This window comes from Serinus canaria, chromosome 2, assembly GCF_022539315.1.
Source record: "Serinus canaria isolate serCan28SL12 chromosome 2, serCan2020, whole genome shotgun sequence".
In the NCBI taxonomy this organism is placed as follows: Eukaryota; Metazoa; Chordata; class Aves; order Passeriformes; family Fringillidae; genus Serinus; species Serinus canaria.
This window is the reverse complement of record NC_066315.1, coordinates 98,830,081-98,853,914: the sequence shown is the minus strand read 5'-3', so window position 1 is coordinate 98,853,914 and position 23,834 is coordinate 98,830,081. Positions and strand designations below refer to the sequence as shown.

At 39.6% G+C, this 23,834-nt stretch overlaps 1 protein-coding gene across 4 annotated transcripts in view; it reads left to right on the top strand.

The window, feature by feature from the left end:
* LDLRAD4 (low density lipoprotein receptor class A domain containing 4) overlaps positions 1-23,834 on the top strand; it is a 313,571-nt gene that overhangs the window by 160,503 nt on the left and 129,234 nt on the right. For all 4 annotated transcript variants that reach the window (XM_050970349.1, XM_050970348.1, XM_050970346.1 and 1 more), the window contains one exon: positions 14,657-14,797. In XM_050970349.1, coding sequence (XP_050826306.1) covers positions 14,657-14,797 — 141 coding nt within the window. The remainder of the gene's footprint in view (positions 1-14,656; positions 14,798-23,834) is intronic.

Here is a 23,834-nt window from a genome sequence, read left to right as displayed (position 1 = left end):
AAAGCATTTTCATATTTCTGACTACTTCAGTTTGAAATATTTAGGGGAGATGTCATCAGGGAAAAAGACATCCTTGGATATCGGGGCAAGAAATTTCTAATAATTCTTCCTCATTGATATCCTGATCTTTGTAGTCTTGTAGTGAAGTTCTGCTTTATTGTTGCCTTCACTGAGAACAGAGATTAGATCCTGGGAAGCAAGAATATGGATTAGTCTTCTAAGAGTACATTGCTCAAGGTTTCTTCTTCAGGTGTTCTATCTGCCTCAGGAAATGAAAGATAAACAAGGTAAAGCTCCACTGACCACTGCAGTAGTGGTAGTTATGTACTGATTTAATTGTTCTCTGTAGGTGGCTGAAAAGAGATGCTTGAAACTATATCTGAACAAAAACAAAAGTGGCTTGTCATGCAAGATGGGATGTAAAACTGTTTTGGTTTACTTTGTCTTTAGAGATTAATGTTTGGGTTAAATGGAAGTGAGCAAGAGCATTATATCTCATTTTATCTATCTGGGTGGCCCAACTGAAACAGTTTCCATTGAGAAAATCTGCAGATAACAGACATTTATTAATAGCTGATGAGATTAAAAAAAACTAATGGAACTAGAAAATTATTAAAATTATTAATCAATAGAGAGTCTCCTTTACACTGAGACACATGGTAATGTTGCTCAGGTTGCCTCAATACTTTCCTTCTTACAGTCATCATAAGCTTTACATGTCTACATAATTCACAGCATCAGTAGTGGCATTCTTATTATTATTATTATCATCATCATCATCATCATTATCATCGTCATTATTATTATTATTATTACTATTATTACAGCTCTAGGTTTGCTGGGAAGATCCAAGCAGCTTGCCCAGTGTCATACAGACTGTGGGAAAACTGCAGCTAAGAAAAGAATTGTGACATTTTTGTTTCAAGATCTTACAAAACCTTCTGTGACTTTACTGAAAGAAGAATTTCTAGAACTATTACTTAAGGCAGCATAATAGTTTTCCTCCTGGATCTTTTGGTACACAGCGTTATGCATTCCTTTCCTGCTGCTCCATGTTCTTTACAGGACTTTGAGTCTTGCATGCTTTGCTGATGTAATAGTGCAGTACTGCAGGCAGCTCCCTTGTGCAGCAGCCAGCAAATCTCTTTTCTCCTGAATATTATATGAAAATAATTCAGGCCAGTCTTCTTGTTTGGCCTGCTGGTTTTGTATGCAGACATCAAGTATTAAAGCGGAAGCTGGGAAATTGTAGCACAGTCTGCCAGGACTATTCCATGTGTTTTTGGAATGTGCTTTTGCAACCTGTGTTGCCTAATCACATCATAGGTTATATAATATGTTGTTGATACATGGATTCAAAATCAGTTGATACTGTGTTTAAAATAAAAAATGTGTTCCCTATTGACTCATGGAATTTTCCATCCAAAGCAAGCCAATGCTTTTTTAAGATGGTTCTCCATTGAGATTTTGAACTCTGTGTTGTCGTTGGGTTTGAGAAGTATGAAATAATTTACAGGCTGAGTCCTTCGTGAAGAAATCCCCAGGTCAATACATCCTAGGCCAGATTTTGCTTCAAACCTTGGCCTACAATGCCTATGCTTTGTGTTTGCTGTTAGATATATTCATGTGAAAGTACATGTCTCTTTATATAATGGTACATGAAAGGTGAACTTTGTAAGGAAAGAATAAGGAAAGATAGGATTTTTTTGTTGTTGTTCTTTGATTTTATTTCTTTGCTAGTTATTTGCTTATATATTGTGAAAAAGGAAATTATTTTATAAGAAAAGAACACTGATAAGATCCTTTTAAAAATCAGGTTATTCTTTCCTTGTTTTGCTGTTGATATGTGGCTTGGGAGAGAAAAAATATTTAGAAGACACTTGGAGAAATCTTTATGCAGAAGACAAGATGTAGGCTGCTGATTGCTAGGCATGTGATATAAATAAGCTTTAAGTGAAATAAATATGTGAAGCCCCATTAAAGTTGAAGATATTATCTAGAGAGTTTTAAAGTGATTTAAGGAGTAGTCCTCTCTCATCTCTAGGTACTTGTAATATGAGAGAATGAAATACTTAATGTTCTAAAAAAATAAGAAGGGGCAAAACATTCCTCTCTCTTTTTTAGTCTTCCTTTTCCACGTTCCTATATCTCTCTCTCTGTATTCACAGTATCTTTCCACAGTCTTAACATATATAGGTCACCTTTAGTGTCAAAGAAAATGGTGAGCAAGTTATTTAAAATACACATTTAGGGGTGGAATTCAGTGAAGCGAGTTCTCATTAAAATACTTGTGATTAGCCCCCAAAATGTCAAAATGGGACAGAGCTACCAAACATCAGAACACTATTGGAAAGATGCCTAGCCTTCCATACCCACTCTCCATTTCCATTTCTTTGATGCTTAATATGTGAATTCCTTCCATCACTGATGTCATCCAAAAGAATTAGTTTTTACCCAATTTTTTGTCTGATTGAATTATGCTACAAAAAGCTGTAATCTGGTGATTTTCTGAAGGATCCTAATGTTCTATTTGGAAATCTGAAATAGAGTGAATTCTTTTCTTCAGCTATTCCTTTGTGAGTGTCTCTCAAACACCTGCTGTTTAGGATTTTTGCCCTAACTTAGTTAATTAAGGTTTTCACAGAACAGCATCCTACAGCTGTATTCCCAAAAAATTGCCATGGAAATCAGAGATTGCATCCTGAGGAATAACGTTGAGAGCGGTGTTCCTCAAAGCAAACTGAGTCCATCTGAGCTGCCAAAATTTTGCCTTTCAAGAAGAGTAATCCAATACTTTGCTGTGTGACAACATGTGAATATTAGTGTTTTACCCACAAGAGAATGTAACTTTTCTTTTATTAATGGTCTGCTTAGTATGTGCTTGCAGAATTAGATTGTTTCATTCCGTATTTTAAGCTTTGACAAAAATAACACTGGGTGTGTGAGGTCATATTTGGAACTCTAGAAAGCATGTTTAAACCCATTTAAACCTTATTCTTCTCTCCAATGTTCTACCATGTCAGCTATGAGTTTAACAACAGCAATATATTCTGAAGACTCTTAAGTTATTACTGTTATGTGTACATATCTGTTACAAACATGCTCTTCTTTTTAAAATGGTAAATCCCATTTTGAAGGCTTTGATGACTGCATGCCATATACCAACAAGTATTAAAGTGTTTGTTTGCTATTTAAAATAGGTGAACTTCACAAAATCCCCTTATGCATAGGTCATTTAAGGAAATTTTTCCTACATTTTTTATAACGCTAATCCATTATGAAGGGGACTTCCTACCCTTTTAAATGACCTTTTATCAGGGTGTGTTGTCCTGCCATCACTGTGTCTGCCTTTTAGGCAGTAGAGCACATTTAAGTATTTTACTGTCAACTCTAAGACAGTTACTTCACGAAGTATAAAAAGACGCATTTCACTATTATTTCCCCACTGTTGTTAATTGCAACTTTTCTAGGTAGTTCCTAATCCACTGTAACACAAAATATGAAGGGTTTGTTTAAGCTTTTGCTGAAGCACTTTAGGTGAATTTTTTTTGTTTAATATTGTGTAGAGCAGATGATATTTGCACACTGGAAGCCACATCTCAGCTCAGAACTTAAAAACAACAGGTTAGATGCGCAAACATTATAATGTGCTAATGTGTTCACAGTGTTCATTTAATTGTAGCCTTTGTTATGTCTCAGTAAGTGTCTGAGAAGTGGACTAGGAAAAAATCAGGGATATTACACTGCTGTAGAATTTCACTCGCCTTTGAATTTAGTTTCCAAAGATTCATGTGTTAGATTGTTTTTTACCTAGTACTGATAGCTGTTGGACTTCTTTTTTCTTTCTTGAAGATCATTCTTTTTATATTCATTTATCTGAAAGTAGTGCCAGCAGATTATAAAATATTCTTTATCTGCATCCTGGATTTTAGACTGGGCTCTTCTCTGGAGAGGTATTTTTTGTATGTTAGTGTTACATTCAATAGTAAGACATCTTATGTTTTAAAGAAATGCCTCCTAGTGCTGAGGAAAATGAATCCATTTAGATGGTGTTTCTTAGTGTCTGAATAATTTTTTAAGCATAAGGACCCTAAATTAGAGGGTTATTAGGAAGCTCTAACAAATACTTTGTTCCTTTGTTGTTGCTACAAAATGAGCAGTGTGGTATTAACTGGATTTTTGCTTTACTGTGAGCTTCTTATTTGAAGTATTCTGAGGAGGGAACAGTGCTGTGAAACTGACCTCAGTTCAATTATCTTGACTTATGAAAACACAGAAAATTGTCACCATCTTTGAACAAATTATTAATAATGAGCTGGTACAATATTACAAACTACCTTGCCTAGAGTTAAAACAAGCTCTTGAGTTTCCAGTGCTCTGGCTGTTTATTCTCTTTCATGGCTGGGAGGTTCTCTGTGTTCAGCACATCATTTGTACAATTTTTAACATGCTTTAACTTGTCATCGATACACTGATAGCTTGTGCTGTAACCAGAGATTTATCCTGGGCCCCTCTCTTGTCCCTACCCAAAAAATTCTGTGGGGCTTCTGGCAGATATACAGTGGCAGGTTTAAATTAGATGTCTGAAATGGTTATTGCTATTGGCTGCCCACACTGCCTCTCTGACAGACTTTGCTGTCTCAAGGCTGGCATGACTGATCTGCGTGTCAACCACAGTAGTTTCCAGTCCAATGTATTAAGATAAACCACAGACAGAAATCGTGTCCAGAACAGCTGTAGGCGTGAGGTAATATGTCAGGGTTTTGGAGTGTGGTTTGTAGATCAAGTCCTACTTGGATCTCAGATGCAAAGCACATTTTGTCAGAAAAGCCAGCCTCAACCATCAATGGTAGCCTGGCAGGTGGGCACTGCTCAGGTGTGTTGGTTCAGTGCATACCAGGTGGCCACTAGGCTGAGCTCCTTTTGCAAAACTGTGCTCAGGAAGAGACAAGCTTGGTTAACTTCTCAAAGCCAGCTCTGTCAAGAGAGTTCCAGGCTGGATGGCTTCACCCAAGCCAGATGTGTAGATGTGAAGACGAGCTCTTACCGTCACATCTGGACACCCAGGCACCATCAGTTCCTCCCTGGGTGCCCCAATCTAGTATTTTCCCCCTCACCATGCCAACACTGAGCTTGGGTCAGGTGGTCCCCCTGACTCAAGCAGACCTGTCAGAAACCTCCTTAGTTTCTCTGTCTCTTCCCAGAGGAGTGGTTGCACGTGGATGTGAACCACAGCTGATGTCAGGGGAAGGCTGTGCCGTGTCCCCCAGCTGTCACTGGGCAGCAGTGCCAGCCAGAAGCACTCGGTCATGGGGACACGGTGCTCCAGCTTGTTTTTGTTTTTGTTGGTTATCACATGCAGTGTAGTCGTGGCCCAAGCTTGTGAACTAGAGCCTCTGTGTGTATTCAAGTTTTGCCTTATGTTAGGCTTGGGCCTACTTATTAGGTACTTTTTCACTTAAACACTCAGTGTATCTGCAAAGTTGAGTACAGATAGGGAAGGGAAGGAATCTGCTTTGATTTTCTCTGCTATAAAGTTACCCAAGACAATGCATGGTGCAAGGAGAAACTCAGCACCATCCAGCATCCAGCATCATGTTAATAGTATGTTAACGTTCATGGCCTGAAATGCACTGTCCTAAACACACTGTCCATTTTTAAATGATACTGTTGCAGCAACAGAAAGATCTAAGTGGTAGAGATTTCTTTGTGATGCCTGTATCAGTGTTTTCTGCACAGTCTGCTTAGAAATAAGCTATGAAAATATGGCTTAGAAATAATGGCTATGGAAATAATTAAATAATCTTGATTAAATACCTGCTAGGTGGTCAAATATGTTGCTGATGCTCAAATAAAATATCATAATTGTAGTTTGAAATAATCTTTATTAAAATTATGCTGCACAGGTTGCTAAATGAGGCATTCTCAAAGCATAAAATTCTGGCTCTCTGTTCACATTTCTTCTTTGTGTCTGTCTGTCTGTCTCGTGCATTTGATATTGGGAGCACTTGGGGAGGGAAGAGGAGCACCTGGTGGTTGTAGTAATGGCTGAACTTGGCTGTACCTGGAAGTGAAGTGGAAATCTTGTGGGAAGGTAAGGGGGAGCAGAGCTCACCTCCCTTCCCCACTGCAGCACATCTGCCTCTTCCCTGCTGTCCCAGTATGGCTTGGGCTGTTGCTCTGCCAGTGATACTGCTGGAGCCTCATAGTGTCTGTGCCTTTGAGTTATTTGGCAGTGCTGCCAGAGACTCCCCTGCTGCAGACAGTAAGAAGATAACTGTTTTTTGGGGTTGTTTTTTGGTTGGTTTTTTTTTTTTTTTTTTTTTAACAGTTTTTATTTCTGTAAAAGCAGGAAAGAATTTCTTGGGGCATAGAAGAGGCACTTCTGTAGGCTGGGGGTATTCTTCCAGCTCAGCATCACAGACCTGCTGCATGCAGTGAACATGGGAGGGATTCTCCAAGGTATTTATCATGGAAAATATTAGGCAAACCAAATGAATACCAGCTCCACTATATGGAAGTGCATATATGTGGGAGTATACATTTGCACTAGAGTACATACCTGAGAGGAAGTGATCATGGCAATTGGTAAAAAGGAAGAATTAAAGATAGGTAGAAAGGAATTATTTTGTTTATTTTCTTTAAAAGGCTTAGCCAAAAAGCTGCCAACTTCTGGGAAAGAGACTAAGGTGAATAGAATGTGTGACTCATTTTTTAGATAGACATGAATAAGGAGGGAAGAGTTTAGTAAGAATTGATACAAGACAGTACTAGTTTGTAAAAAACTTTGTCCATGCTGTATGGTGCAAACCACTGAGAGCAATCCATTTCCCTGTAATCTAAGTGTTACTTTGTTAATATTTTTATGTGAACCCTGAGGCACAGTGAACTGAGTTAGACACTTCTTCGATAATTGGACTTTAGTTGAAATTGCTTTTAAAGTACAAAATCTAACAGTGACAAGGTATTTACTGCAGGAACACGCAGATCTTTGCAGGTGTGGATCAGAGAACATGATCCAGATGATAACAGATTTCTCATTACTCACATTAGTGTGCATTGCACAACAAATGCCACTGAGAAATGAAAGAAGAATGCTCTTCTCCATTGAAATCTGGAACTCCTGTTACAGTGGAAACTCCATAACTCTCCTGCATCTTGACACACAGTAAATACATTAATCTCTCTTATATTTTCTGCACATTGTGCTCAGGAAGACATATGAAAAATAAAAGTACTGTCATCAGTATTAGGTTGATATCTGGACAGCCACCTGTAACACAGTATACTCTTGCCTGCATTATGCATTGCTTTTAGGAAAAGTCAATTTCTTGACTCTGTTCTCAGACCCTTCCTTGATTCAGTACCATTACACCATTTCAGATGCCATCTGTACTTCAGTGCCTCCTAGGGGAGCTGGCTTAAAACAGCTCCTGCCCTACAGGGGTCACAGTCTTAATGTGACCTAATTTAAAACAAAATACATAAGGACAACACTTTTCCCCACCAACCAAACCATAGTCCCCAACCCCAGATAATCATTGGGTGTTGCAGTAACTGTTGGGTGTCTTCATCTGGGCCTGGTTTTAGTCAAAACTCCACAAGGCATCTGTGAAGGGACATGATTTAGTCTTTCTATGGATTAGTATTTCTATGGATTCAAAGTTTATGAAGTTGCCTGATAAAATGGTCTTGTCTTGAGCTGTTTGTTAAGCAAACAATATTCCAAAGGAAAAACAACAAGCTGCTACAGTAATGTGATTTTTTATTTTATATTCCTCTACATATGCAGTACTCTACAAACTTGGTAAGTGGCACTGGATGTGATTATTAAAGATTTCTTAAGATGAACACCAACTAAGATAATTTTAAAATATTTACCATAATTCAAGAATTCTTTGAATTATGATTAAGGAGGATGAGATGTTAAGAAAATCTCATTTGCATATACCCTTCTTACCTGCACTTGCCCATGATAATGACATTTTGCTTGACAAAAATTATAAGGTACATGCTTAATGTATCTTTAATCTTCTCCTCATGTAATTTCTCAACTGAAAATGAGAGTGTCATTAGTTGAGTCACCAATGCTCCTTCCCCCCTTCCCCATACTTGACTTGGGAAACTTTGCTGGTGCCTGTAGAGAAATACAGGCAGCTCCTGTGGGGTCTGTCAGGGCAGACACAAGGCCTTCCCACGGCTTCTGGAAACCCATTCCTCCTCACAGCTCATTCCTTCCCATCAGGTGGAGTGAGTGTCTGCCGTGGTGCCGTGTCCTTCTGTCTGTGGGCTCTGACCCAAGTGGAGCCCCGGGGCAGTGCCAAGGCTGTGACTTGCTGGAGTTGTTGGCACTGGCCCCAGTCCCTGTGCCAGGCACACGCTGCTGCGAGGATGTTTCTGCAGAAGCTTTGTGGCTGGAGAGGGTGTCAGGGGGCTTTAGTGGGATGTAAAGGATCTTCACATGAATGAGGAGAAGGAGACACAGTTCTTGACTTCTGTTGAGAAGTCCTGGCATTTCAGTTCTCTGTGGGCATAAGCAGGCAGAGCGCTGCCAGTGCAGGGAAAGCAAGTGGGTAGAAGGGCAAAAAATGGAATATTTATACTGCCTTGCTGTTTTATGGGAAGGTAAGTGATAAATAGAACAAATCATTTATGAAAGTGGCAATAGAAAAGCCTTTCCTTTTTTGGCTTTTCTGTATGTTGGCAGAACTGGCAATTGTGTGACTTGACAGTCTTTGAGATCACCTTGGAGAGGCTTTGTCCATTAGTGATGAGTGCTGTGATGGGAACTGTTGTCTCATTCCTGAGGGGACGTGCTCAGGGCTGCTGCTGGTCCCCAAGGTGAAGCTGTGGAGAATTGCTGTGTGGGCAGGATGGTGGCTCAGTGACAGTGAGTCTCCTGAATTTAGTTTCCAGTGTTGATAAAAACTCTTTTCTTAATGCCCCCATGGCCCCCAGGATGAGATTTTTCTTTTTATTTTCACACCAGAGACAGGTATGTCCTGTGAAGAAAGATCACAGGCAAAAACTAACCTCACTCACCAATCTCAAAATAAAGGAGCTCCTTTGGTTACCCCCACGATGTCTGGGGTAATTTTATTCAGGCTATTAATTAAGGTGAGCTTTGTGAAAGTCCTAATGCCCTGAACTGGTGAACTGAGCAGTGGATTTCTCTACCTGTGTGCAAGAATATAGTGCTTGCTTCCTTTAGCTGCTGACATAAATAGTAACTCGTTAAAGGGCATAGCTCCAGGCTTTGCCTTAAGAAGTAGATGAAAAGATAATTGCTGGATAAGCAAGCGAGCATGGGGGACTGTGTGAGTAAATGAGACTGGTTGTGAACCAGTAACAATCTTCTTTCAATCAGCCTGGCTTTAAGGCTGTAATCTCCCCTGGGCAGAGGAGGTCTCTGTCTCCACGCTGCATGGCTCTGAGAGCAGCCTCGCTCCCTGGTCCTGTGTGATGCCATGGGTGCTGAGGACAGGACTCTGGCTGTGGCTCACAGCTCTGCTCCTTACCCTGCATGAGCTGATCCACTCTCATTTTTGTTGGTGTTCTGCTTGGCATTCTTTTTGTGAAGTGCTTTTTTGTTTTGCAGAGACCTGTTTATCCCTCCCTTCCCTGCACCAGTGGAGGTTTATTAGATGGCATGGCAGCCTGCCATCTTCCTTATTAACCAAGCTTTTTCCCAAATAAACATGCTCCTTGTGTGCATGTCTCCTATTTATGATTTACTTCCCATTATGAAGCTACAATCTACAATATTAAAAATAATACACAGACAGATGTTTATGAGAGGCTGAACAGGGTTTTATTGTACTGACTCTGGTATTTGTGGTTTATATTTCTTTAATCTCTAGTGAAGTGTGGGTCCTCCCGCCCTCCCCAATTTACTGCTTCTGCCTCTTATTAGCCTTATAATAGGTGATGGTGCCCTTTAAACACATTTTCTTTCAGGCTCTTACATGCTTCAATAGAAGCAGCAGTATGAGGAAGTATGGTGATGTGCTTAAAATGGTGTCCTTACGTAAGAAATTAGAAGTTGGGCCTTTATTCTGGAGATCTAGGTCTACCCATGTGGAGGCAGGGAGATCCCTACCTTCCATTTACATGACTTCAGTGGGGTATTTGATCACCCTCTGCTGGCTGAGCTGCCCGGGCAGCTGCCAGTCTGCTGGATTTTGGGAGAGTGCCTTTCTGCTCGGGTGGAGTCCCAGCCATCCCTTGGGATTTCACTTGGTGCGTCTGAACCGCGTTACTGCAGTTTGGTCACAGCAGTCTGGAGTCACTGGCTGCATTTCGAGTTTTGTGTTTTTTATTCGAATGGATGGAAGAGAATTCTGCCCCTGGGTCAGATAATCATCTCAGACCCGTTAAATAAGCAGCTGTGACATGCATCATAACAGTGGCCTAAAACACCATATTTTTTCAATATGACACTTTGTTGCTTTTTTTCCTTGGCCCGTGGTTGGGCTTACATTAGAAAAGCAAACAGCACTTAGCTATAATTAAAAATGCCCCACGGTGAGTGGGATGACAAAACAATGGGAATGCTGTTCATATGGATGAAGTCAAGTGTAAATGAAGTCTAAAAGAATTAAGTTGAATGCAAGGATAAAATTATCTTGTTGGCTAGGCACAGAAAGTATAAAATAAGCCTACCCAATACATCAGATCTTGCATTTCACAGTAAAAAATCTGATCAGGGTAGTTTTTTTTGTATCATGAGGCAAATCCATCTTTTGCTGTAGCAACAGAAACATAGCCTTCAATTAACTATTTGAAACAATTTGAAATGCAGTCGTATATTGGTAATTGTAGAGAGTTTTATGCATTCAAGCATCTACCTTGAACATGTGTGCAATATACTTATTTATACTACTTGCATTCAGTTTCTAAAACCAGGAAATGTTCAAAATAGTATTCTTAGAATTCCTTTCTTTTCAAGATAGTCAAGTTCTACCTGGGAGTACGTTTATTAAAATTTCATATTGAAGAATCACTGTATCACATAGTTTTTTTTTAAAGTATGCTCCAGACATAATTATGAACATAGTAAGACATAATTATAAGAAGGATTGATATTTTTCAACCTCCAGTAGCTGTCATCAGGTTTAGCTGTAGTCAGAACCTTGCTGACCAACCAACTGGTGTTTCACTAATTGCCACTTGAAAATGAAAAGGGAAACTGTCTAGCTTTGAAACATTATTCATGAAAGAAGGATCATGCTGGCATGTTGTCAGAACAGGATCTTTCCCCCCTGTCTTGTCTAGACAGGCCAAGTACAAGACTTGGTACTGAAAAGGGCTCTCTGGTGTGTCATTAGGCACAGTGGTTTAGTCTGGACTGGTCTGGATTCCCTGGTCAGAGTGTTTTGAGGTCACTTCTTGTATTTTGGTACAGACCTCTCTAGGTTTATTTCAGTTTGAAAACACTCTAATATTTGCTTTCTATTACCTCCCTCAACCTTTGATCCATTTTGCTTTACAAGGAAGGGCTCTTCTCTGGTTTTAGTAAAAGTACTGTTTAAATGCATTCACTAAGCAAACTAATTTAAGGTACTGAATTTTTGTTCACAAGTTGCAAATACCAGATGCTAAGTATATTCTGTGGCCAGAAGTATCTGTATTTTCATTGAATGATGCATTTAATTAATTTATCCTATTCCTGCAATACATTTTGTCTTTGAATATTTCTTTCAGACTTCAACAGAATTTGATTATGCAGACTAAGTTTTGCAAGTTTGTGTCCTCCATTAGATATTACATTTTGTTAGATTTAGGTGCTACTTTTGGAGATGAGTGAGTGAGAAAAAGAGGAAGCCCCATGGATATGCAGGCACTGCTCAGCTCTAACCAAAACATCGTTGTGACATCAACACTGTCCTACAACACTGTCCAACGCTGATTATTTGGATCACAAATCCCAATAGCCACCACAAGGTCTGCTGTGAAGAAAGTTGACTCCATCCCAGCCAGGGCCAGTAGTGGATGACTGCTTCCTTGGCAAATAGATTTGGTGGGAGATCAGAAGGCAACATGATTTTTGACAACATGCCCCATTTTCAAATCTACACAGAATTCCTGTGGTATTGTGAGCAATCTTCCAGTCAATGTGGGCACATCAAAAAGGGGACAAGAGGCCTCATGATCCTTTTTTTTAAATACACCTTCACAGTGGCTATTTTCACATGTGTGAGGGAATGAGGAAGTAACCTTAATATTTTGCAAGAAAAGTTATTTGAGTCTGCTTTTTGATTCTAAATTTCAGTGTGGTCTGTTATCTATGACAACCCCCCCTCTTCACCTTAAATCATAAATCCTTTCTCCTCGTTAGTCCTCTTATGATAATGTGAGTTAAACCCCAGAACTTTTAAGACTTTAATATAGCTATGAAAAATGTAATGCTTCGTCTAGTCTTTTTTGTGAAAACTGTATAATCTAGTGGCAAACAGACACCTTGAGCTCTCAGCTTTAACTGCTTTTGACTTGACACCTTGCTTGAGCATTTTATATCAGCCATGGGGGAAGCATGGAAAGCATTACATTAGGACTCAACACAAAGGCACAGGAAAACAGTGAAAGCTAGCCAAAGTAGCATGCCACATATTCTAACTGCAATATGGTGATTGATCCTTCTAATAGAACCATTATGTTTTTTACCACTCTAACTTAACCCTGTGTGATATTCTTCAAGATACCTGGGAAGTTTGAATCCTTTCAAAGTGACTTTTCTAACCTTCCAAGACAGCTTTGTTCATTTCTTGAGCCAGTTTCTTAATGAAATTGCAGAAATTAGTCCTAAAGCATTGTAATTATCAGATTGCTAATACTGATTTTTTAAGTCTCCTTTACAGAAGTAATTGGTAATGACCTTTTCAGTTCCTTGGGTGTCAAAGGCTTACTTCATTTGGTTATGATTTTTTTTATAGTCTATATTCAGAAAGAATCTAAGCCCTTCAATGCCTCTTCAGTTCTTTGTTGTTGCAGAGAAGAACAGAGTAACAAACAGAAGAAAATAATTTGTTTGTACAGTATTTTATTAATAGGTCAGGGACTGCAGGGTTGGACTGAAAAAAAGCTTAAATTTGAGGACCTCATTTAGGCAAATACTTCTTTTATAAGTACACTTCCACCAAGCAAAATACATCAGTTTTTTCCCCCGCAGGAAATGCTTGTTTTCCTTGCCTTTCATACTTTATATTCCTAAGTAACATTTTATATGTTACACATATTTATGTATACAATTTTTTATTGCAGCAGGTTCTTGCTGGTATGTATACCAAAATATCATTAATACTCTTGAAAAGTGTTCAGGGTAAAGTCTGCAAATTGCTTTTATCTATAAAGCAAATGAAAAATGAAAATAAATTCGCTCCCTTTCTCAATTTCTTTTTCCTCTCGTTTGCTATTACCATGCTTGCATTAAGCAACAGAAACATGTAAGTGTCACACCTCGGTGACTGATTTAGGGACTTTTTAGAATTGGAGGTCCTGTTGTCTCGGTTCAGACTAAGTTAAGATTAAAGCAAAGTCTTTTGCTGATGCTGTTGAAGATGAACAAATTCTACCTCTTTGCTGGGAAGGACCAGAAATCATCTCTCTGAAGCAGAATCAGCCAACCTATACTGTAGTCTTAGGGAAGTCCAGGGTTCCAGGAATGGCACTCCTTTAATAAACTACTTGTGAGAGTTTCTAATTCTGTCTGCTTTTCCTCTGCTTGGGAATGTCAATCACCAGAATTTGTCAACATACTATTAATGTAATCATTAAATTTTCTCTTGATATAGTGTGTTCTCTCTTCTGTATGTGTATTTTACTTTGGAGCAATCCTAGTGAGAAAGCTTTTCATAACTGTCTGTATATTTCTGTGAACATTTCCTAATTACATCTCCAGACCTTGCTATAAAGTATACTTTATATACTCATAGGAATTATTCTCATGACAGAATCATATTTAGGGGAAACTGTTCTCCTTTTTTTTTTTTTTTTTTTTAAAACAAATGTAAAAGCTACACCATGCCTGCATTTAGCATTCAGACATCTTATAGGCATTTTAGAAGTTTACTAACTTTTAAAGAACACTAGCATGTGGGATTTTAATGTGCAGACACCAAGTGCTTGACTGTAATTAGGGGGGAGACTGGCAAATTGGCTTTGGGAAGGTAGTTAAGGAATAATTGTCTGTGTCTGAACAGGATTGTTCATGGTTACAAACTATACTGTTGCCTTACAGCTGATTCAGGATTTTTTTTTTTAATGTGGGACAATTATTATTTTTATTAATAGTGCTGTCTTGCCCCAGATATGCAAGGTGCCACACAAACATATATGAGAACATGGCCTTTGTCCAAAGTGAACTATAGTCAACATGTACTGCAAAAAATATTGCTTATTATTAAAAAAGGTCAATTTTCCCAAGTGACAATTTGGTTTGCTAGTGGTTTGATTCTGGTGATCAGGAATGTGTCACTTATCTATTTATGCATGCAAAGCTGCAAGGACAAAATTGTTTGTGTTGGTGTTGAAATGCCAAAAACTCATCCACCATTATAGCATCTACTTGAAAAAGATTGTCATTTTAGCACTGAAGAAGGGCGGGCATCAATTTTCTCACCAATTCTTTTTTTTTTTTTTTTTTTTTTTTGCCTTTCAGAGTGCAAATTCACCTGCGCCAGTGGTAAATGCTTGTATCTTGGTTCACTGATTTGTAACCAACAGAATGACTGTGGGGATAACAGTGATGAAGAGAACTGCCTGCTTGTAACAGAGCACCCACCTCCAGGCATCTTTAGCTGTGAGTATTGGCTCCTTGTGTGCATCCATGTATGTCAAATATGTCTGGTTACCTCAGAAATCAGTCTTTTTGGAATCTTGATCTGAAGTACGATATCAAAGGAGTATAAGACAGAGAAAGTAAATAATATTTTTCTCAGAACTAGCAGGGATTTGTGATGCACTTTCCCCAGGATTCTGAACATGTAAATTTTTAGTTATTCCAAGGGAGTTTCTGCTATGGACATTGTGGGTATAATCATATGGATCATACGTGGCCTCTGAGAAAGCATAATTAAATATCTGTTTTCCAAGATTCTACAAAATATTCTATGCTCTGTTTGTGTAAAAGTCTTTATGTGCTATTAAGACTATCAAGAAAATTATAATTTCCTAGAGTTCATAGTTCCTATTAGTTTTATTGCTGCTGAGATCAGCATGATTTGGTAGGTTACTGACCTTTGTAGGTATATATTTAAAATATCTTTAGTTGCTATTCTTCACAGCATAAATATTGCACACAGAGTTCCAGAGTTTATCACAGGAATTGCTTTCTTAGTGCTTTGCCCCCAGTCATGTACACTGAATTCAAACTTTGCTTTTATTTCTTATTTATTTCAATAATTTATTTTTAAACCACAATTCAGCTTTCTGGATGGGTAATAAATTTTCCAATAAGGTTTCTTATTCACAGGTACAATAGGTGTATGTTATGTTACTTCTGCTTTCCAGACAGTTTTGTTCTGCCCATACTGACATCCCTCATTATTCTATTTCACTTCTGGTTGTGACTATATCTTAGGAACATCTGTTTTGTTATATTGTTATTAGTAATAGCAATTATAAGCAGCATGTATCTGTAATTTTTGTAATTAATGCATGGGGCTATAAGCAGGACAGAAGATGGAGTCAGGTGTTGGAGATCTGTCCTCCTGTACCCTCTAACATCCAGGTGGACATGTTCCTAAATGCTCTACTCTAAATTGTTTAAATCTTGTACTTTGTGTTACTTTGGTACCTCTGCAGTGATTTCAGTGGCTTTGAAATAATAATGACCTATGTATTCTTTTAGGCTATTTTTTTTTTTTGGTTGGTTTTGAGACTCTCCCAAACAAGTCCCAGACAAGACATAGGCTTTGGTGATGTGTCCAAATCAAAATGTCAGGTTTGCCCATAATGTTGGCTTTTGAGTTGTAAAAAAGTTACATTTTATTATTTATTCATGCAAAACTTGTAGGCATATATGTAAAGTTCAAAGAGAGGATTTTTTTTTTTTGACTGGGATACTGTACAGCTCTTCTCTTAAACCAAGCTAGCACAACTGTTTGTCCAAAAGTGGCCACAAAACCCGCAGTGGTAGCGGATGGAGGGAAGGGCTTTGGTGATGAGCAGCAGCTGTGGCGTTGCAGGTGGCGGCCCTGCACAGCTGCAGTGTGATGGTAGCACCCTGTGAGTTCCTAGGTGGAGCCTTTTAGGTGGAACTCCCAGACCCTTCTTCATCCTGAGGTCTGGTGACGTGGGCACCGGGGGCTTTGCAGTACCCCTCTGTGCTGGTGGCAGTCTTGCAGTAATCGAGTATCATCTTGGCACCTTCTCCTCAAAAGCCCTTCGGACTCTATAAATGGTTACTTGCTTGACCCGGGACCTGCAAACTTCCTGGTTATCCCCTGAGTCACATCTGTCCCCTCTGGTCTTGCTGTAGATCATGAAGACAGGCATGCCTGGTCAGCTGGAGAGTCATCCCCCTAGCCCCCGGTGACATGAAGTTTGTGCCAACCAAACAAAATGTGTCTCTGAAAAACCTTCAGCAAAAGGTTCCCTACTGCTTTCCTGAGAATTGCAGTTGGTGTGTTTCGTGATCCTATCTCTGGAAAGTTGTGCAAGTTGGCAGCAGTTTTCTTACTTTTCAGTAGACTTGGAGAAAGACAGCTTCCTCCTGTAGTCAGCCTTTTACAGCTGTGAGGGTTGTTACCACGCATCCATGGATGTTAGAAAACCCCCAATAAACAACCCTCTCCCAGTTCATTCATAGGAATTATGTTTCCTTAAATCTATTAGAGTTGTTCATTTTCTATGACTGCTTTTAAAATATGGTGTCCAACAGGCCTATTGCTTGAGATCCCCCAAGCAGAGTCCAAGTGGAAGAGGGGTAATTACATAAACAGACTTATTATTGAGTCTTTCAAGAACTGTATTTGCTGGTTTTGCAGCAACATTGGAAATGAGGAATTTGTAGAAGAAATGCTGGATGCATTGCTGGGAGCATTTGGAAATGTTTTAATTTTTTGTTCACCTTGTGGCAGATACAGCAGTTCATGATTTGTTGCATTTGGGGATATTGACAGGGACTGTTCTGTTTCATTGCAATAGGGACTGTGTGAAAAGTGCTGGTAAATAAAGGGACTTTGGTTTTAAGTAAAAAAGAAAACCAAACAAATCCCAGTGAAACAGGATCCTAATGGTAAAACAAAGAGAAAAAGATCAAAGCCAGACAGAAAAATAATACAACCATAAACTGTATTTAAATTATATTTACCATGTTCTGGCTATTAAACAGACTACTTCATGGTAGAAATCAGTATCAGCTGGTAATGGGAAACATGATTATTATGGACACGTCAGTTGTGTTGGTTTATTCCAGCTTTGAAAAAATGTTTTCAGAATACTTGCTGAAGTGAGGTCCCCAGGCCTTAGAGGGATGACATGTTGAATTAAGAAATATGTGCATGCTTTTGCTCAATGATTTTAATGGGGATCCCTACCAGAGTACACCAGAGTGTATGCTCTTGAAATGTCCCAGCTGAGCAGGCTGCCTTTCAACACAGAAGTACATACATTCATTGCTCTCTCTTTAGTGACAAGGCAGTAACACAGCTCAATAAGAAGAAAACTGGTATTTTAGAAAAAAATCACTTAAGAAATGTTAAACCAGGTATTTCTTTCTGGTCAGTGTTACATTTAAGCTCTGTTCTTGCATCTTCTTGCTTGTGTGCAGTTCTTAAATGGGAAAGAAACTGTTGAAAGGAGACAGTTATTAGTTTGTGCTGGTTAATCCAAGCAGGGTATCCTGTTTCTCCCTGGGACTGCCCTTGTCTTTACCTACAGCACATCGTCACTACAAGCAATATGCCTTCCCCTCTGGTCTTTGTTCAAAGAATTCCTTTGTCTGGCTGTATTCAAACCTTCAATCCTCCTGTGATGGAAAAAATATTCAATGTCTAGATAAATAAATTTTCATGTGAAAGTTCTTTAGTTTATTTAAGCAGTAGGTATCTCCCAGATCTGGTGTTCCTCTCTCCTGGCCATTCTTATATGGCTCCAGTGTGCTAACTGTCAATTCAGTCTTTTAAATCACAGAATGGTTGGGGGTTGGAAGGGACCCTAAAGATCCTCTAGCTCCAACCCTCCTGCCACGGGCAGGGACATCTTCTACTACAACAAGTTGCTTTAAAACCCCATCCAACCTGGTCTTGAAGACTCCTAAGGAAGGGGGCACTCACAGCTTCTCTGGGCAACCTTTTCCAGTGTATTACCACTCTCACAGTACAGGATTTCTTCCAGCTCCCTAATCTGAAACCTATTCTCCTTCAGGACATTCCCCCTTGTCCTATCACTACATGCCCTTGTAAAAATGTTGCTACTGAACTCAATGTCTCACATGTGCAGAGGAAAACAAAAAGTGCATCTCTGAAGCCCTTTGGTTGTCTTAATTTTCCTTTGCTGGCTTATAGGTATGGCAGCCTTATGCTGCTGTGTGGACGATTCACTCTGTATAGCACAGAGAAACTGGAGGGCAGCTGGGAAAATCCAAGGTGTGTTTTAGAATCTGATTTTAGATGACACAAGCTGCAGTCCAGCAAGTTGATCAAAATACATGCTAAGGCATTTAAGCTGAACATGTTAAGGTAACAGCTTGCTTGGTTTACAGTGGGGTGCAGGTTTGGTGATGCATGTTGAAGCACACCTCCCCTACTCTGTGAGATCACCCAGTGCTGCTGCATCTCTCCCCGCAGATCGCCTTGAGCAGAGCCCACATCAGCTTTCAGTAGGACTACTTGTTTTTGTTTTCATCAGCTGTAAAGACTTATTGATTGAGATAATGGAGATGACTGTTCTTTTAAGACTACTTGGAGGTCAAGGGTGTATTTAACAGCACAAAGCCATGATAGGAAAAATGAGGCAAAGAGTAGGATTTTCAACATTTTTAAACATTGCAGACTTGGCCTTGGCAGCAGCTTGCCACTCTGTGTGACCTGGAGAATTTGGACTCCAAAGAACTGAAACAATGTGCCTGCATCTAGAAGGACACAGTTCATTTGTTTGAGCATTTCCCTTTGTTTCACAACAAATGATCAGTCTGTCTTGTCCTGCTAAAACTAAATTAGATTTTGAAATGGGAAGTGTAGTCTGTTGTCTGCAGACTGCAGTGTCCAAGTCATGTCTTATTGAGAAGGGTTGTGGTGGTGGAGATTTTAGGGTTTTTAATTTTTTGGTGGAAATCAGTGCAGGTAGTTGTCTTTGCTGTGATCTGTATGTGTTTGTGGGTATATCAAACACAAATATTGACATACTTGAGAATTTACAGAAGAATAAAATAAGTGAGAACAAATCGTTCTTGTCATGTGCAAATTATGTCTGCATCAAATTTCAAGTTGTCAGCATTGATGGAGGTGATGTGTCATGGCTGTTTTGGCATAGAAGAGTTTGCTGTAGGAGTTCATTTTCCTCTGCAAGGTAAAAAAACCCAAACAAATCAAATATATAGCTCTCCCTTTCACCACCCCCACCTACTGCTGTCAGCTCTGAGCTTTGTAGGGATCTGCAGGGGGTAGGAGAATGATTCTGTTTTAAAAACAAAAAGCTCAATCAAAGGAAAATATTTTGTTTAAAGAGACCTTTGGCATCCCCCTCTGACTGTGACACCGAATTTGTGCAGATAAAAACAACTGCTTAGATTTACATTTTGATTGTGCTTCTGCTTTCATGTGTGCCGGGCTGTCCCACTTCAGGTGAAATTTATCCATTTCTTTAAATATTTAGCAGTCTAGCGTTGATGTTAATGAAAGTCTGGCACTGCTATTTTGAGCATTGCAACAATGATAGTAATTTTCAGTGTCAGATTACTGCTTCTCGGAGGAAAAGGGAGATGGGAGGAGGGAAGAGCAGGGGAAAAAAAAAAAATTGTTTCGGCTCTAATAGAGTTTGTCATCAGCCTGGCTGTGCCAGACAGATGGATCATGAATACTGTCTAGACGCTCTCTGCCTGAGTGGAGCTGTGGTCTCTAAGGACAAGCAGTGAGACGCCGGCTTAAGTGACTGGGGAGAGGCAGGACGTGCTCCCCTCTCCCGGCAGATAGCGAGCCGCGCTGCGCCTGCCCGCCGGTGCTGGGGCCGCTCGATACCGGGCTCAGCCGAAACTTGGCTGCTGTGGGGCTCTGGGGGGAAAGGAGAGGGATGTTGTTACGATAGTATTGATTTCAGCTGCGTCTGCCCAGGGACTGCGGGGAGGTTTAGCTGGGGGTATGGATCTCGGGAGGGGGTGCGTTGGAGAGCCATAGTCATCATCTGCCCATAAAGCGCTCGCTGTAAAAGACTGCGCGGTCACCTGTATTTATCAGCTGCTGTGGTCTCAGTGTGACTTCCTTGCTTATGCTTTCTTTATTTGGCCACTTGTTCAGAAGGATTCATCTGTTTCCCTACCCGGGGCTCCCAGTGTCCCCGGCTGTTAAGATGAGGTTTCATGAGGCTGCCTTTGGAAAGGAGAAGCTGTGGTAAGCAGGTGAGACCCACAGCCTAGGGCACTTCTTGTGCTATTTAGTGATCTCTCGTGCTGTTACTTGTCCCTTCTCTGTCATCAAGCACCATTAATGGTAAGGAAATTTCTAACGTAGATGGAGCAACAAATATTTTTTGAGCGGCAGAGTTTTAACAAAAACTCAATTTGATATGTATGCTAACTTATTTAAAAAGCAGGAGGTTCTCTGGGGTTCAGATTGCACAATAAATCATAGTACTTTGGATTTTAGTTCTGTGTGTATGTCATAAATACTAGATAGATATTTTTATTGAGAAAATCCAATTGGTTTTCAGCCTATAGTGCAGTCCTGTTTCTTGAAGTGCTATAATCAGGTTCTGTGCTTTGTTCTGAAATATTTTCCTCCTTGCATATTTTTAAAGCACGTTATGGAATGTTAGCAATTATATGATCTTGAAAATTTGAAAAAGAGCAAAACATTAAAGTGACTTTTGTATATAATTTTCTTAAAATTTTATATTTTAAGAAATACTGTATTCCCTGGCTTTTAATAAATGAAATAGAATCCTGATCCCATGAATGCTGTAACAAAACTGCAGTGGAAGTCAATAATGTTGGAGTTTACCTATTCTTCCTCCAAGGCCTAACACTGTGAGTGACTTGGGCCAGCCAGACACACACACACATGTGTATGGCTAATAACAACCATGAAATGTGCTGGTACAAAATTAGGTGTTTGCATCTGCTTATCAGAAGGGCTGAACTGGGCTCCTGGTAAAGAATTTCCATTTCACAAAGTTTACAGCTGAACATTAATCATATATTTATGATTAAAGAGAGAAAGAAAAACTCACAGTACTGTGCAGGTGAAAATGTGGGAATCTAGTAGCTCTGAAATGCTATTTTGTTCATCCTCAAAGTATGTAAGTCAGTCGTATCACATTTAATCAAAATCTAGAAAAATGTTCTTTAAAGTTGTTTGTGTTTGCTCTTCATGCACATTTCATGAACCCTGTTACTTTTAGGAAACTTCATCCATTGCCAAACATTACTTCTCAGAACAATCATGCTGGGTAATCCTTGTGATTTCTCCTGTCCCCTTTTTTGGCTACTGATTTCTTACAAATGCAAATTGTAAGCTCTCAAAGTGTACTGTCTAATAAAGTCTTCATTCAAAGACTGATTTTTTCTATATCTTAGAAAGTGATTAAGCTTCAGGTTGGAAATCTCAGAGCAGTACTGCCAGGCTTGATGGGACTTTGAATCTTACAGATACACCTGGCTCTTAAAGTCACCATAGCTCCTCCTGGACCTTGTGAGCCTGGGAAATGACCTCCCACACACTCTGAGGGCATCCTTTGCACACACTGGTCCTCCACCAGAAGTGCATGGTATCATAAACATTTCATCAATGCGGGTGTAAAACTCAGGTAAAAAGCCACAGTGCAGTCTCATACCACAGGCAAGATCCTCCCCCTGGAAAGGGAATAAACTGTGAGACAATTAGTTTCAGACATTATTTCACATACACCTAGTAGGTGCTTGAACACGACATCAGAAATCATTTAGGCTGTAACTGAGCAACTTCTGTTACTTTTATTTTCAGTCCACATTAGTAATGGTTGTCCATTGCTGCCCTTCCCTGCTACATTTTCATTTGCAGAGGTCACACTGTACTGTGCACTATACAGCCAGGTTTGCCTAGCTAAACCTCTCTACGTTTTAGATGCAATTCTGAAATCTTGCCGTGTGAATTTTACAGCCACAGCTTTCCCCATCACTCATTCAAGTCATGTTGGTTATTGCAGGTAAGTACTCCTTAGGAGGAGCACTGCATTTGTACTGTTTGCACTTGGCTACCACAAGCCTGGAGGAACCACTGGGAGCTATTTCTTCTGTACAGCATTAGAAGCTGTTCAGGTGCTTAGGCAAAATGAAGATAAATTATATTTTCTTATAGTTGAAAGTGTTTTGTTAAGGTTTAATAAAAAATAATGTTAAAAAAAAATCCTCAACAGAAAGGGACATGAAGTCAGACTAGATCACTTTCCTTCTCTAAGAATGTTGCAGACTGTGATGTTTGATTGCTTTTCATTCTGCAGATGTGTATCTGACCATTTATCTCCAGAAACTCTTCATCTCCCTGATGAAAGAAACCACTTTAACTTTTCTTAAGCAGGCTCATTTCCTACTTCTGCTGTAAAGTAACAACTTTAGAGATCAAGGTGAATTGGGAGTTTGCTTGTAATTTCTGGTATGAATACGTGCACACTGAAATATTTCTGACTGAAGTTTCTATGTAAATTTATAGCATCATGCTTGAAGAAATCCATGCTTTTCAGTGATCTCTAAAATGGTCTGTATTATGAGTGAAAATAGGTTTTTGCATATCATGTAGTGTTTAACCAAAGCATCTTGCTTTGGTCATTGGTGTGTAGCTATTTTTCTCAAACTGGAAAGCCTGAGAAACCCTTATGCTCTCCACAGTTTTGCAAGTGCTTGAAAGTGGCACAAGCCACTGTTGCCTCTTGTGGTTGCTCCTCCACTTTCTCCTGTGCAAGTGTTTGTGCAGGCACACAGGAGTTGGGTTGGAGACTGGTCTGGTTCTGATGAGCTCTGAGAAACTTCCACTTTGCTTTGGCTGGTGTCATGTCCTTGATTCTGTTCTCAGCTCAGCTGTGCAGCTGCACAAGAGCAGAGGGAGATACAAGTGGCTCTGTTCAGTGGTGTCTTATCCTTGAGAGGTTTGAGGTTTCTGTGCATTAGTCTCTGCCCCTCTAAAGTACACGCTAATAGACCTTTCCCTGAACACAAAAGAGTTTGGGAATTAAGAACTAGCAGTTGCTTTCCCTCTTTTCCATAACTCTGAAAATCTCATTATTTGTCACTTTTTGTAATAGAAAAATGAAACAGAAGAGTGAAGCATCAGACTGGGACTCTCGGGACCATCCGCAGGCTTGGGCTCTTTTGGACTGAACCCAGGCTAGTCCAATGTAATATACCATTTTGCTATATTACTTGGTTATCCAAGTGCAGCTTGGCTTAAGTCATGGGGCTTTATTGGAATAATGCTAGCTAGTTAAATTACTACATAGGAACAGCTCTCCTGGGTCAGATCAAAGGCCCAGCTAGCTCACCATCAAATCTAGCACTAGCCATTGCAGATGCTAAGTGAACGAGTAAAAGCAAATTAGACAAACAGTTCTGCTTTTCCCAGTAAACCTGATTCCTTGGAGAAATGCTTCACTGTTTTGCATGAAGAGCATGGGGTTTATGTCCTCTGGAGAGAATTTAGCATTTAGAA